At 45.3% G+C, this 16,156-nt stretch overlaps 1 protein-coding gene across 2 annotated transcripts in view; it reads right to left on the bottom strand.

Annotated features, from left to right (window-relative positions):
* Positions 1-224: 224 nt before the first annotated feature.
* The window catches only part of EGFLAM (EGF like, fibronectin type III and laminin G domains), a 176,189-nt gene continuing 160,257 nt past the window's right edge, over positions 225-16,156 (bottom strand). Inside the window, exons 18-22 of one of the 2 annotated variants that reach the window (XM_080933793.1) lie at positions 14,782-14,860; positions 12,444-12,587; positions 5,362-5,445; positions 2,070-2,173; positions 225-966 (exon numbers count right to left, since the gene is read on the bottom strand). In XM_080933793.1, the coding sequence (XP_080789919.1) occupies positions 812-966; positions 2,070-2,173; positions 5,362-5,445; positions 12,444-12,587; positions 14,782-14,860 (566 nt within the window). In that variant the 3' untranslated portion in view covers positions 225-811. Of the gene's footprint in view, positions 967-2,069; positions 2,191-5,361; positions 5,446-12,443; positions 12,588-14,781; positions 14,861-16,156 lie in introns of both variants that reach the window. The other variant, XM_080933794.1, reaches the window with a different exon arrangement.

Below are 16,156 nucleotides of genomic sequence, written 5' to 3' on the forward strand. Positions count from 1 at the left end.
CTTTGTGGGAAAGCTATTAGGAAGGTGTGCCATGATTAAGATCGGCCACGAACTTCCAAAAGCACACCATGAATGTGGACAGTCTTCGGCTGTAAAAAATAGACACAAAAAGTACAGCTACAAAATCAGGGGGCCCGCTTTCTTCAGTCTGCATCGTAAAAAAGAATATTTGCATTATAGGTAAGCTTGGGGGAAGGAGGCCACAGTCTGGTTGTTATTCTATGTTTAATTTACCCCCGACTTTTATTTTCACAGACTAGTCAGAGCACAGTGAGTCAGCCAGTGAGGCATGGAAGGGGTTAATCTACACAATCCATAGACCAAGATCGGAAATGTAAAGTTCAGGGTCACAGAGTCGTTCTGCTAGTGTCATAAGTCAGGGAAGAGCAAAAATATTTTAATACTATTCGGAGGAGGTGTATCTCTGTTTCTCTTTGTCCTGTCTCTCTCTTGCTCATTCATTCCTTCTCACCCAGAATGGCTCTCAGTCTCTCTAACACAACACAGCCATTGAATTACGGCAGAGAGTCTCCAGAGCTTGCATTGATGTATCATCTCTCACAGACTTTGTATGTAGAACAAGAAAGTCCAATGCTTCCTATCCACAGTAGTCCAATGGGTTTGGTCCACAGGGCATTAGCAGAGAAGGCCACCCAGGGCCTTCAGTCTTGGCTCTCAGCAGGGTGTACTTTGTCCTCAGCGAAATGAACACACCTGAATTCAAGACCTCTGAGTGCAGCATCAGGCAGGGTCTCTGGGCCCCTGGGGTTTCAGGATAGAGGCTATGTCCCTTGGGCAAGGTCTGCTGGTGTTACTTAGCCCCACAAGTGTTGATGTTCTTCCCATCCACAGCGTCTTCCACGAGGGAAATGTGGTAATCGGTGGACAGTGTGAAATGGGAGATGCAGCCCACAAGGCCTCGCATGTATTGTCTGTTCGTGTGCAGAGCAATTTCCTTCATTCCACCTGTCAGGAGGCAAAGAGGTGGAGAGAGAATGAACCAAGGAGAGCAGTCATCAGTTGGTGGTTCTTTCCCTGACCAAGGACAGAGTGTCTAGTAAATCACACATATTAGATTGATTCTGATCAACTGAATACACTTCTGAAGGCTACAAAGGCTGATCTCAGGGGTGATTCCTGGCTCAGGTGACAACCTTAAAATCAAATAGTTCTCCAATAGGTTTTCAAATGCTGTGTGACGCCCACAATAGGTGCTCTCTGTGGCTGAAGTTAAGAGGGCTGGCACAAAGCCTGTCACTGGACGAGAAGGAAGCGGGGCAGGAACAAAGGTCTTGAGAAAGAGAGAGAAGCGAGGGAAAGACAAGAAGAAGGAAGATGGCGATGAACCTCTTTGTGTGGTTCTGCTTAGAGACCGGTTGGTATGTGTATTTTTAAAGGATGGTTCTGTTAGGGATTTTGTGCTGTCCGGATGGGCAAATTATAGCTTATCAATTGGATCAGAGATATTGTGTGACATGTTCTTCCTTGTGGCAACTTAACTGTATTCAAGAAAAGCAGCATGCTACGCTGGAGCAGCCCGTGGACCACTTGGGTTAGAGAGAGCCAAGGGCAGGAGCAAGTGGAATATGCTGGAACTGGGCACCACCATTTTTAGTATTTACCTCAACTACTGTCTTGGCTGCTTTTAATTAAGCTCATTTAGAAAACAGAAAAGGTACAAATTCATGCCTCTTTTTTTTTTTTTTTTTTTTTTTTTGTCTGTGTGGTAGATTAATTGTCATTTATAGGAATTTTGCTCATTCTATTCTGAGAGAGGACACACACAGCCAGATCCCCCTTCCTCAGAGAGAATTCATGTGGCTATATTTAGAAGGTTTTTATTCCATAAACAAACAAACAAAAAAAATGTGGTTTTTCCTGATGGATCACTCCAAAAGCACAAAAGCAATACGAGTGAGTCCCTTCCTGCCACCTCAGCCGTGAGTCAGAAGTTGAGACCATGGAAGAATGGACTATTTGGACAGCTTCCTAATTTCCAGGTACTTGATTGACCCTGTATACGGCTGTGGGAAGGCCTGACAGACGAAGCTCCGGGCAAGGTCACTTACCCACATACAGAGCCCCATTGATGTTAAGTTGCCTCATCATTCCGGGTGACTTGCCAGTCCTGGCCCCGTAGTCATCCACTGTAACCTTCCCAGACTGGCCATCCCTGCAAAGCAAAGGACACTGAAACCAAACGAAACAGACGGCCATCGTTGGAGTTAATGCAATCATTTTGGTTTAGAGGGATGAAAGTACCTACTATGTGCTAAGTAATGAGCTTAAAAAAAAAAAAAAAAAACCCACAAAACGCCAGCTTGTGTAGTCCCATCGGAAGTGGGGCCAACCCGAGGAGCTCCCTTCCTGATACCATCTCTTCACTGACTGAGTTTTCAAGAATTCCTTCCTGCTGTGTCCTCTGTAATTTAGAAATGGTTCTTACACCCTCGTACCTGGATACCTGGATACTACGGTGGGCAATGGCCTTCACAGTTTGTCTTGTTTGCATTTCCCACCCCCATTACTCTAAACCATCCGGCTTAACTTGATCTCATCAACTATGAGCATATTTTTATTTTTTTATATTTCCGAGTTGAAGACATAATGCACATTGTTGTCTTTATTATTTATTGTTGCATCCTAGAGGAATGCAAAACCACCAAGGAAAGGAGTTGGTTTTCTTCAATGTGTCTTAGGCAACTGGAATAGCTTATGGCTCATAATAGCAGATGAATGAACAAATGAGTCTGTAAAGCTTAACATCTGTGCATGAAATGGTATTGACTAGGCTCAACTTCCAAAGCTGCTGTGCAGACCATCGGCCATACATGCAAAGCGCAGTGCCTAACATGCATCTTGCTCTACTGAGGTTGACCAAAGGGGCATATTGTTGTGTTTGCTTCTAATGCACAAAAAATGCAAAATACAGATCTTAAATTTCTGTGAGTATGAAATGTTACAAAGCACAATGCCTAAATGATCTGGCATGAGATGTTGGATAGATGAGATATTTCCCCCACTCTATTAGGAGTTATGCTTGCAAGACCAGAATCACTCAAAGCAAGACAGTATACAAAGCAGAGCCCACTTCCCCTTAGAGATTTCCCCCTCTTGTTTATTTTACTGTCTCTGACCTGGAGCCTTCCATAGAGAATTGAGACCAGCCCAGTCATTCTTGTCATGTGATAGCTATAGCTTTAATCACCCAGTTCCCACTGGTCCTGCCTGCTCACAACTCACAATGCATGAGTAGATATTCTAACCCATGCAGCTCCTGGCCACATCTCCTATTCAGCCCTCACTGTAACCCAAGGTATACTAGAAATGAGATCGATCATGTCAATAGAACTGCACATGCTAAAACTGATATTCTGGCATATGAGTTTCTTATGAAAGAACATTCTACCACAATATTTCTCCCAAGCATCTGAAATCTGTGTGTGGGCTACATTATAGGGTAGAACAGAAATGTTTTTTGATTTTAGGTTCTGCCCACAACAATGTATATAGTTTTGGGAAATGCATTTAACATCTGTTTCCTTAGATGTCTAGGAAGGGACCAATATTCACAACATTGTATATTCTCATATACATAATCAAACCACAATAATTATGAAAGTTAAACTCTTCTACAGTGTATGACTATTCTACCAACCATTTTGACCCACGGATATAAGCACGTTATAATGCCTGGTGTTCCTGGGGCAGCTGGATTAAATGGGGTCGGAATTGAGAATCATAGCATTTCACATTCCTTTGTAGATGCATGTGTCAACCTCTTATGTAAGCGAGGGAGAGAGAAATGAGCCTTTCACAAGCTGAATGCTAGAGCATGATTTGAAGTTAGGTTGGACTCTGCATTTGACCTGTTTCCTAGAAGAATATTGAGATCCAAACCTGTAAATATGCATTATGGAAAATCATTGGTCCTTTTTCAATAACTAGAGTTTTGGCTTATTGAGATCCCTACACATACATCTGGACTTTGGAATATCTGGTAGCAGACAAACACAGGTCTGTGTCTTTATATCCCTTCTGAGATTCCAAGGTCAGGGCAGGGGGCTGAATAAGGATGGTCTTAACAGCCCACAGGAGAACAGAAGGTGAAGTTGACGTTGCTGAGTCTCCATGGCCCTCAGCCCTCACATTGGCCGTCACCTGCTGATGCCCCAGCAAGGGTTATAGTACATTTTCAGGGAACTACAATCAAAGTCTCAAGTCCTTTCCACCTTGGACTAATTTAACATTCAGCATTGACATTGCTGGCTTGGACTTGTGTTTTATTTCTCTGAAAACATATTGTTAGGAGTAAGGACATACACACAAAGTTATAAAGATACAGGAATGATCTGCCCAAAGTTAATCAAAAGTCCGGATGGCAATTAGCATTAGGAGGGCACAGATATGTCATGGGGGCTAGGTGAACATATATTACTTCTAATGTTTAGATAATATTCTTTTAAGGGAGGGGGATTACCTATGCAAGGGCATTTAGAGCATTCTTTCAGGTCTTCATGGCCTCATATTTTCATTGTCCGAGACCAAAGGGAACCCTTACAGGGCTGGTAGGAATGTAAACTCATTTAACTGCTATGGGAATTAATATGGAGACATCTCAACAAGCCTAATGTTCCAGCTGTACTACTCCTTGATAAAACCCCAAAGGCTCTAACCCTACATGTCACAGGACACTTGTTCATCAATGTGTATGGCAGGGCTGTTCAGAAGAACTGTAATAATAATACCTGTAGCTAAGTTACAGAAGCAGCCTGGGTACCAATGGCTAGAGAAAGTGTGATATGTATATTTTTCAACCATAAAGACAGAACAAAAATTATGGGTTTTTTTTAGAAAATGTATGTTCCTGGATAAAATCATATTAACCAAATCAAGTTTGTCTCACATAGATGAATATATGTTTCTTTTTTTTTTCCCTTGGGTGGTCTCTTTAATTTCAGATAAATAAAATCATATATGTACATATGATATGGAAGTAGAAATAAGATTGCCTAAGGGAACAAAAAGGGTCAAAGGGAAGGGTGGAGAAGATGGATGTATGGCAGGGGATGTGCTCATCATCCATTATACACTTGTATAAAAATGTCCTTATTAGCACAATATGATGGTAAGTATATACACAGTAAAATTTGGTAAGTGTTTTCTCTAGACTACCTGCTTTTGTTCAGAGTAGATGGAGGGGTTCATTTTCTGCCCACTGATCATTAGAGGGTGTGGAGTTTGGTGGCAATATGAGGATGCCAGCTAAGGTGAGTTTGAGGACAGCAAGACTGAAAGGAAGCTGGACACACATCCATCTGCTTGTAGCCTGCCTCTGTCCCCCTTTTTGTAGATGCTCACCTGACAGCCTTGACTCGGTGCCACTGGCCATCGCTGAAGGAACCATTCACCATGATGGAAGCCACACCACTGCCCAGGTTGTAGCTAAAGGTGTTAGGCACAGACAAGGAGAGAAATGATGAAACTCGCAAGTGCAGGGAGCTGCCCATTCACAAAGTCTCTCGCTGCCAAAGCTCACCCAGAATGCAATGTCGTTATCAGAGGTAACAAAGCTGGCACAGAAGGCGGTCACTTTCCAGCTTAGTCCATGAATGAATGACATTTAACATTTTCAGCTGTGATGGGACAAGCATTGAACTTTACCATCTAAGCTGTTTTATGTGCACCTCTCAGGACTATTAAGAGTATTCATGTGTCACTAGGATTTAGAATACTTCCATCTTGCAAAATGAATACTGCATAGCCCCAGCTCCCGTCTTCCCCAACCTTTGAGTGCCACCCTTTTACTTGTTAGCTTTGATTAATCCAGATAATCAATTAAGCAGAATGAATCACAGGGCAGCTGCCCTTTTGTGAAGGCCTTACTTCGCATACTGCAAGGTCTCCAAGGTGATTCAGGCTCACAACACTGGAATCAGTGAGAGGACCTGATCATCTGCACTGGTTTGCACAGTGGTACCTCCGACATTTCTGCCCACCATGAACCTTGGAATATGACCTTGTTTGGAAAGAGGGTCTGATGCAGTTAGTTAAGATGAAGCCACACTGGGTTAGAGAGGAATTCAACCAGGATGACTGATACCATTATACGGGAAAAAGTCTGGACACAGAGACATATGGAGGGAAATGATCTGTGGTGATGAAGGCAAAGACTGCAGCTATGCATCCATCTATTAGCTAGAAACACCAAGGACTGCCGCCCAGCTCCAGAAACACCAGCAGAGCCCCCTGGGTCTCACCAATGAAGCAGTTCTGACGTCCTGACAATATGGTGAACTTTGTGTTTCTAGTCTCCAGACCTGCACAAACATTGATTTGGGGGCGGAGGCTTGGGGTGTTTTTTTATTTGTTTGTTTGTTTGTTTGAGACAGGATTTCTCTTTGTAACAACCCTGGCTGAAACTCGATTTGTAGATCAGGCTGGCCTCAGATTCACAGAGGTCCACCAGCCACACACACACACACACACACACACACACACACACACACACACACACACACCTGCCCCAAGTGCTGGCAAAACATTGATTTTTTTTGATGTTATAAATTTCATAATAATTTATTACAGAACTCCTAGGAAAATACTAAGCATTTTCACTTAAGAAAGAAAGAAAAAAGGAAGGAAGGAAGGAAGGAAGGAAGGAAGGAAGGAAAGAAAAACAGTATTGTGGAGTAAGCTGAACTCTAAGGAGATGAAGATATTTTGCCTTAAATCACAGAGGCAAAAATAACATTGAACTTGTATTCTCTGCCCCTCCTCGTTTAACATCAGACCTACTGTGTAGCATCTCAATTCCCAGATATTCCTCAAGGAATCAGAAAATGTGGACATGCTCCAGTAGCCTTCTCCAGCCACGCACTGCCCATTCCTTTCTTCTAATTTAATTCAATCCAGCAAATACTTAGTGAGTGACTACTCTGGCCTGGGCAGGGAGCCAACTGCCTAGGCCTTCCCTGGATAATATAATCAGACCATGTGCTCAAACATCCAGAGAGAGGGGCTCACAGGGGCAGCTTTGCTCCCATTTGGGAAGAAGGGTGTCTACACACTAGTGGGGAGAGGAAGGCTGAGATAAAGTGTTGGTTCCTTCCAGAGACTCTTGTTCCTAGAACAGAGTAAGACTAGAAAACACATAGTTTTCCCAGAGAAAAATCTACAGCTCATTTATTTCCTAACAGAGACCCAAAGAAACAAGACAGCCACAGCAACGAACCAAGAACAGGAGCTGTAACGTCTTGATAAACCAAGGGACAAAGCTGCCGCTCCAACCCTAAAGTTGACAGAATGGGTGGGAGAGTATGGGAGTAAATAAAAGTAAATGGACGTGAATTGGGGGATTAGTTAACTCGCTGCATGTGGCTTTGCTGAGCAAAATAACATGGTCGGCAGAGAATGGTTCTACAGACCAGCCGGGATCCTCAGTCTTGTTAACTCACCAGCTCCTTGACTTACGCTGATTTGCCTGATTCTATCAAATACAGGCAAGACACTTTCCCTGAGGGACTATAGAGATGGTTAACTAACACAATACACAGTAGGACCTAAATAAATTATGTCACCATGCCAAAATTGTGGGTCTTGATGAATCTTACTCAGGAGGTTGACAATGCACACCCAGGAGTTAACTTCCTAAGGTCTCTTCTGGGACGGGAGCCCTGTAAGGCATGAACCCAAGGTGATAAACATGTAACTAAAGTGTCAGGAACGCCTGGTCCTACAATCAGGTGACCTGTGTATAACTGCAGGGGGCCATACCTGAATGTGCCAGTCAGTGTCCCTGTGACTAAAACATTTTCATTGTACTAGAAGCAGATAGAGCAAGGGTGGACTTCACTCTCTACTGTAGCCGTTGATTCTCTTCCTTATTTGATGGGACAGAACACGCGCAAGGGAGTTAAAATAGAGTTTGGCTGACAAAAATCCCACCATTATGTAGGTGGGGCAACTTGGTTAGTTTCTTCATGACTTAACTTTTCAGTCCTGACTCCATTATTTCAGAACCTGCAAAGAACCATCTGTTCATACTACTGTCCCTAGATAATTTTACATGCATTTTATATATATATATATATATATATATATATATATATATATATACTTTCAAACTTACATTGTAGGTAAGGCTGGCCTGGAAATCCTCCATTGTCCTGTCTCTACTTCTCAAGTGTTAAGACCATAGTCATTCACCAACACACTTAACTCTACATATTTTAGAATTTCCCAGACCATCTACTGAGAAGATATGTACTGCATAGGAATTATGCCTTGTTATCAAGCCAATAAAGCAGTAAATAAATGCTTACCCGGTTGTTCTACCAATGTTCCTTGGCTCTTGCTACTGTGAGTCCCAACTCTCTTGACTTGGTATGCTCAGTGGCTGACAGACTAACCACCAAGTTGGGATACCTAGAAGTGGCTCTGGGTCTGGCCTTTGGGAACTACTTGGGTATTTTCAGACCTTCATGTGGTGACCCTTCTAGTAATGTCCCTTTTAACCCATGGCACAGGGCACTTTACTGATGTCAGGTCCTTTCTCTGGCACCTGAGAGTGTTAGGTGGTCAGGTAAGTAGAAAAGGGTATCAGACAACATTCATGAATCTTCCTGGTTGGTTCTGTGCTCCACACGTGACAGACTAGAATGAAACAAACCACAATAAACTGAAAGTCCCACTCATTTCAATGAGCACTTTGATTTCCCTCTGTGGGCTCAACTTGGCTCCTAAACTAAAGGTGTTCGGCTTGAGAGGTCCATTGCTCCTCTTACTCCTGTTCACTGGCAGGAATTGCAGTGGCAAGTTGGTCTAGGATCTGAAGTAGGGTGAGGGTCATGTCTTTGTTAGGGTTTCCACTGCTCTGAAAACACACCATGACCAAGGCAATTCTTATAAAGGACATTTAGATGGCTCAGTGGTTAAGAGCACTGACTGCTCTTCCAGAGGTCCTAAGTTCAAATCCCAGCAACCACATGGTGGCTCACAACCATCTGTAATGAGATCTGGTACCCTCTTCTTGCGTGTCTGAAGACAGTTACAGTGTACTCATAAAAGAAATAAATCTTTTGAAAAATAAATAAAGGACATTTAATTGGAGCTGGCTTACACTTTCAGAGGTTTAGTCCATTATCATCAGGACAGGAAGCATGGCAACATCTAGTCAGACATGGTGCTAGAGGAGCCAAGAGTTCTACATCTTAATTTGATGGCAGCCAGGAGGAGACTAGTTTTCTCAGGCAGCCAGAAGGAGGCTCTCTTCTGCACTGGGCACAGCTTGAGCAAATATATGTGACCTCAAAGCTCTGCCTCTACAGTGACGCACTTCCTTCAGCAAGGCCACACCCACTCCCGCAAGGACACGCCCAATCCAATAAGGCCACACCTCCTTATAGTTCCACTCCCAGTGGCCAAGCATTCAAACACTTGAGTCGTTGGAGGCCAACACTATTCAAACCACCACGAAGTCTAGAAAGTTGAGCACATCTTACTGTCGTAGGATCTCTCTCCTGTTTGTATTAGAAGCATTAAGAGTGAGTGTGTGCAACCTGGAGACTACTGTATACTCTAAGTCATGCTAATACAAGTTCCTCATTTAGAATATTTTGTTCTGCTTTATTTATCTATTTTTCTTTTATGTTTTATTTTGAGGCAAGGGCTCATGTAGCACACATTGCCTATAGAACTCATTATGCATCTGAAAATGGCCTTGAACTCCTAACCTCCTTGCCTCCATCTCAGAAGAGCTGGAATGACAGATGTGTTCAGATACACCTTTCCACCCAATCCTCCCAACCAGCTTTTTCTCTCACAGACAAGGAGCCAGAGGCTGAGAGAAGGTAGGAGGTTTGCGTGAGATCACGCAGCCTTGGGGATCAAGTATGTGAGACCCAGAAGCCACTTCAGATCCTATTTCTCAGGGTGGGCTTTCTAGGAAACATTTGGAGTGATTGGTGCTAATAAAATCCCACACTAACTCTATCAGAGCCTGGAGGTGAACAAGCTCAGCAATCAACCTATGGGACAACTCCCCAGTGAGGGTGACTCACTGTGTGCTGGGTTTTTATACACCATAATCCTGCTTGCTTTCAGCTCAACCTAACAATGCCCATGCATCTTTGTGGGATGGATAGATGGGGTAGAGCTGGAAGTGCCCAGTGAGCAGGAATAGGTGGCTCTAGATGTGGGTGCCAGCTCTACCCCTTCCGGGGCCCAAGAAGTATATTTTATACAGAACACAAGAAACCACAGAGGCAACTTTAGCAACTCGAGAAAGAAACAGTAACCTAGGGTGCCAGTCCAGGATGGAACAGGGGATTAGAAGGGTGGTAGGCATGAGACAGGACTGACATGAGCTCTTCCAGGGCCTGGGGTGAAAGCAGCGCTGGTAGGAGCTGGTGACCAGTTTTCCCAGGTCCCCAGGCAATGAACTCAGCTGGCAGTTGAGGGGGAGTTGGGCTACCCCGCCCTCTACTCAACTCCTGTTCCAGTTCCCTTTTCTGGGCACATTCAAGTACTTGAGGCCTGAGTGAGGTTAACCACAGGAAAACCACAAAGAAATGACTTTGAAGCAGCGAGCTGACAAGGGTGGAAAGAGCGCCTCGTCATCTGACCTTGGGGCAACAAAGTGGGGGGCAGTGGTGGGGTAACAGGACAGGTCAGGGGAGAAGAGCTGCCCCTCACCTGTCAGTGTCTGCTCTTAGGCCACAAACCATACCGATAACGTTCCCCATCACAGGGCTGAATCACAGAGGAGGTGGTGATGTTAAGGAAATCACATTTCCTCTCAAAATGTCTCCTCTTCAAATTCAATAGCTTCCTGCTGTTGGTTCCTGGCAGGCAGCAACCCCACCGTCCCCAGCATGTAACTGCATGTAACCGTCTTAAGCCCAGAATTCCGTCTTTGCCATGTTTGTGTTCTCCCCTTAGTTACAATTCCAATTAATTTCTTATTTTTACTGAACACTTCTTTAGGAGTAAAAGCTTAACAAATCCTTAACAATACCTTCCCATGGGGCTAAAGACTCAGAGCCCAAGAAGAGGCTCTTGGCAGGCAACTGAACTTTGTGGGGGAAGTGGTCCAGGTGAGGCTGCAGCCTGGAGATTGACAGCTAGTTCTACCTTGTTCTGCACCTGCACTGCCCCTTGATGGGACTAAAGCTGTGCATCACTGCTGATCAGGTAATTCCTTAATGATGCATGACCGACCAGTTGACAACATGGCGAGCCACACAAACTCATTTGAAGGCAGTAAAAAAAAAACGGCAGGGCGGACCTGGTAAATGCTTTTCATCCCAGTGCTAGGGAGGGGAGACGGGCAGAGCTCAGGGAATTTAACAACCTGGATTATACAGTGTAGGCCGAGACCACACAGTGAGACCTTGTTTCAAAAGTAAATTTAAACAGTATTCCTTCACACAGACAGAAACACACACATCAAAACAATTTAAAGAAATTCATCTTTTAAAATGTAAGCAAGGGCCTGGAGAAGATGACTCAGCATCTAAGAATATCGGCTGTTCTTCCACAGGATGGGGTTCGGTTCCCAGCACCCTCATGGCAAGCTCGCAACTGTCTGCAACTCCAGTTCTAGAGAACCTGGTACCCTCTCACAGACATATGCAGGCAAAAGAAAGGGAGGGAGGAAGGAAGGATGAACAAATGAAAGGAAGGAAGGATGGAAGGAAGGAAGGAAGGAAGAAAGGAAGGAAGGAAGGAAGAAAGGAAGGAAGGAAGGAAGGAAGGAAGGAACGATGGAAGGAAGGAAGGAAGGAAGGAAGGAAGGAAGGAAGGAAGGAAGGAAGGAAGAACGAGAAAGAAAAGAGAGAATTTGCAAAGTTCCAGGTGTGGAGCTGCTCAGTGGAGACGAGACTCTGACTCTCATCCTCCTTTCAGCGCATGCGCCCTTAGGCTTTGTAGCTAAGGCGAAGCGGATGGAACTTAACGCCAGGGTTCCTGGAGTTTAGATTTTCAGGTCTTCTCAAGTTGGCCAGTATCACTCCCACGCCTTCTAGTTCACAAGAGGGAAGCACACAGTAGGGACACACTAGAACAAGGGGCACAGAACTTCCCGATAATAACTATTGAGAGCTTGCCGGTCTCCTTTGAAGATACCCCAGAGCACCATGGTTGCCCGGACACTGTGAGAGACAATATATAGACAGATGAACATGACGGTAGTCTAATAAAACTTGGAATGAATTGGCAAAACTGAGGAGCAGTGTAAATTTGCCTCACAGGCACAGATGTCAATATTGGGGGGAAAAATGATCAGGAGACTGGAATGAGACTGGAGCCTTCAGCTCTTGCCAACTCCAGAGGAGTGTGTCTGGGCTGACTCCTGCATCCCTACATTGCTGAACTGTTTGAGGAAAAAAAAAAAAAAAAAAAAAAGTCAAGTTGCGACTGAAGGCAGTTTGGGAGGAAGTTACCTGAATACCAGGGCTCCATCCCGAAGACCCAGGGAAATGAAGTCACTGTTTGGTCTCATGGGGCTGTCTCCCCTCCACAGCAACAGGCCATCTTTGGCGGTGGTCTTAAACCTCATGAATGCATTTGACCTTGATCCGGACACCCTGGAGGAAATGCAGGAGTCCGTGAGATCGGCCACGAACATCTGTTCTGAGTCATTCCTGCTTGACTTCCCTAAGCAGGTGCGCAGATAATCTGGCCTCTTCGCATCTATGTGCACAGAGCATCACCCCTGCTGGTCTCACCATTCACAGACAGTCTGGATGTTCACTGAGCAGCAGTATCTGCCCTACAACGGGGCCCTTACAAAGTACAACTTTGAACAATGTCACAGGCCCAAGCAGGTGTCTTTCATGCACTAGACTTTCTCTTTTCCTCCCTATTTCTCAATGGGGCGCTGACCCTCAGTGACAAAGAAAGTGGGCTTCCCTATTGCCACCAGGTTCAAATCCAAAGTTTCTCTGGGCTGGAATCATGGCATTGTAAAGCCAGCAAGAGCAGCAGTGACTGTCCTTAGGGCACTTCTGGAGGGGGTGGGGGAGTGGAGACAGACAAGGCCTGGGGGCTTGGAGGAGGTGACTTGCTGGAGTGGCTGTTGGTCTTAGAAGGGTGTCATGAGAAAGCTATGAAGACAGTGGACACCAAGCAAGATGGCTTCTGGGTTTGTCTGCATTTCTGGGAAGAGGCCCCTGGGCTTCTTGTGTGCCCATCAACCCCTAAGGCTAGTTTAGAAATTCATCTGGCTAGAATTATCAGTAGTTATTTGCTGTGCCCAATTTGATAACCCTCTTATGAGTGTCCTGTTGGCAGCTAGGGAATATGCTGAAGGAACATGGCAAACATGGATGAGATATGGGGTCTTTGAGGATGCTGCCGGATCTCTGGATTAATTAGCCCTGCTGTGTGTAGACTGTGTACTAAATCCTCTTCCGGTTTAGGACGTTTTAAGCTGAGTTTTATGTTACTTGACCCTCTAAAGGAATTAAACTGAAGCAGGTTGTGAACATGTTCATTTATTTGTATGACTCCACACAGGTGAACATGTGCCTATCTACACGTGTCCATGCATGTACTTCAGCAGAGTTGCTCTGACTTGAGGCTTCTCCATCTACTACCGGCACCACAGCTTTGGCTCCCATAACAGTTGGTGGCCTCGGGCTAAGTACTGGAGGCAGAAGACTTGGACTCCTTTCATAATGCTCTGCTTTGGGGGTGGGGCGCTGAATGAATGACCTTCTGCTGTTGGCAGGAAAGAGTCAAAGGCAGGAAAGGGTGCACTTTGTCTGGGGGTGTTTCTCATCTAAATCCTCATTCCAAGGCAGCAAACAGAAGCTGTGATTAGGGGAGTGAAGCTGGGGCTATCTCCTCCCACAAGACCATCTCTCTCAATCCTTCCCAAACCGTCCATCAACTTGGAACCAAATGTTCAATATGTGAGACTACAGTGGCCAGCCTTACAAACAACCCAGAAAAAGATTCAATTAGTTTTGCCTCTAGGTGCCCTAAAAGATTTTTTTTTTCATGTTAATATGCACCTAAACTAAAGGGGAAGGAAAGTCCTAAAACGTTTGGCTGGTGATCAAAGATGGATGAGCATTTCCAGTGTCAAAGGACTGGGGGACAAACTGAAGTTACCAACAGCAAGCGTGGCTGCAAGGAAGGGCTCTTTAATTGCCAACCCCAGTCCTCGCCACAGATACAGGCGGCTTGAAATGCTAGCCCCTCCCTGACCCCAGGGAATAGAAGCGGCAACTTGAGCATTTGCATCATACTTTCTGTCCCTATGTCATGCTCTTTTGTCCACAGGAAGAGAAGTGAGAGATCTTCACTGATCCTATGAAGACAAAGGCACTGGCCTGGCAGGAAGTGGCCCTGAACTATTTGATTGGGAGCATCTGAACCTTCCGTGACTGGCTCCAGGAAGAACTTCAGGCTATGGCAGGGAGCTAAGAATCAACCCCCCTCTAAGGTCAGAGGTGGGGAGAGTACAATGTGACTGATGTGACCACGCTCCAGCTTTAGGAGCATCCAATTCCTTCTGCCTCTCAAACTGGAAACCCCAGGGGTGAGGGACCTTCTTCCAGGCCCTTCGGCCAGAAAAGGATTGGAGTGCTTAAGACGGGGTTGTTTGGAAAACTAATGCCTTCAAGTTCAGTTAGTTTGTTTTGTTCTTGTTTCTATGTTTATTTCATGTCCCCCACCCCTACCCCCAACCCAGGCCATGGGGACAATTATCATCTGGCAGAGACGATAAGGATAAACTCAGGGACGGAACAAGTTGCTGTGCTGGCTCATTACCTCTTGAGGATATTTGGGTTGTCGTACGTCAGGTAACTTCGACCGATGAACTGTGGGATTTCGATGGCTTCTGTAATAGCTGAGACAGAGCAGAAACTGGAGGTTAAAGACATGCGCCCTCCCTTCCTCCCTTTGGCGCTCACACACACACGTCAGGGACGTGGCAGAAGGAATATCTGTGGAATGTGCTGTTTGACAGTTTGTCAGCCCCTTCCTCTTGGCTGTGCCTGTGCTTGGCCTGTCTGGCTCATGGTAGCCTGGCCCAGTAGCCTGGCAGGGGTTTCGCCCCTCTCTCCTTTCTCCGGAGCCCGGAGGGCCACCGTCACTGGCCTGGACTCTGCAGAGAAGGCTTTGCAATGTGCTGAAACTTGAACTGTCCCCAGCACTTGGAAGCTGGAGGAGAGCCTGAGCCATGCGGGGGAGCAGCTGGGGACAACCCAGAGTTTTGCCAAAGGAGGTAGAGAAAGTCATCCCCGAACAGGGCGCAGTGGAGTTCTTTATTTGGGGATCATCTTCCGAAGCCCCCAGCTCGGATGTGAGTGAGAAATGCAGTGGTTGAGCTACTGACTGTTCCTTCAGATATTACCTCCTGGGGGAGATTTGATGAAGCCCTCTCTCCAGACTCTGGCAGACCATGAGCCAGAGTGGCTTGCCTCATTTTGATTCCTAAGCACCTCCTACTTTCTAGTATTTTAAAAACCAATGTCCTTCCTCCCCATTTCCCATCCCTTGGTGACCCTGAGGAATCACCCTTTCATATACATCAAAAGAACAGGCATGTGTGGTGTCACACACTAGTGTGTGTGGAGGGGATTTCTGCCAGAGAAATAACCACACTACCCCTCTTTCCTCTTTGGAAAAATACAGAAATAACAGCTTAAAGAAGCCAAGGTAGAATAGATCTTACATTGAAAAAAAAAGTATGCAAAAATGAGATTAATTAGCTTATGAGACAGTTAATGCTCCAAGAACACATATAGTTGATACAAAGAAGACATTGCCTAAGGACTCCACACTCAGGAAGGGAAATCAATCCTTTGATTGTGAGCAGTGGAAAAGAGTTTTAATTTGACTTTTAAATATACAAAGAAAAAGAGAACGGAAGGTTATTGGATAGACAGCTGTGAGCCGGGAGAGACACTGTGGACTAGGAAAGACCTGAGGAATGAGCTCTCAGGACTCAAAGTAGTGCTGTGGGGGTGGTGGGAGTTCGTGTGGAGGAAGAGGAAGGGGTGGAGAGGAAAAAGAGGAGAGGGTGGGAGCTCTTGGTAAAGAAACCAGTCCCTTATTTCAGGAACTGTGTGCTGCTAAGGAAGTAGGAAGAGGGTGCCCCAAGAGTCTGACCCTGGGCTAAACATAACCAAAAAGGTCCCTG

Source organism: Micromys minutus (genome assembly GCF_963924665.1).
Source record: "Micromys minutus genome assembly, chromosome: 20".
Lineage (NCBI taxonomy): Eukaryota > Metazoa > Chordata > Mammalia > Rodentia > Muridae > Micromys > Micromys minutus.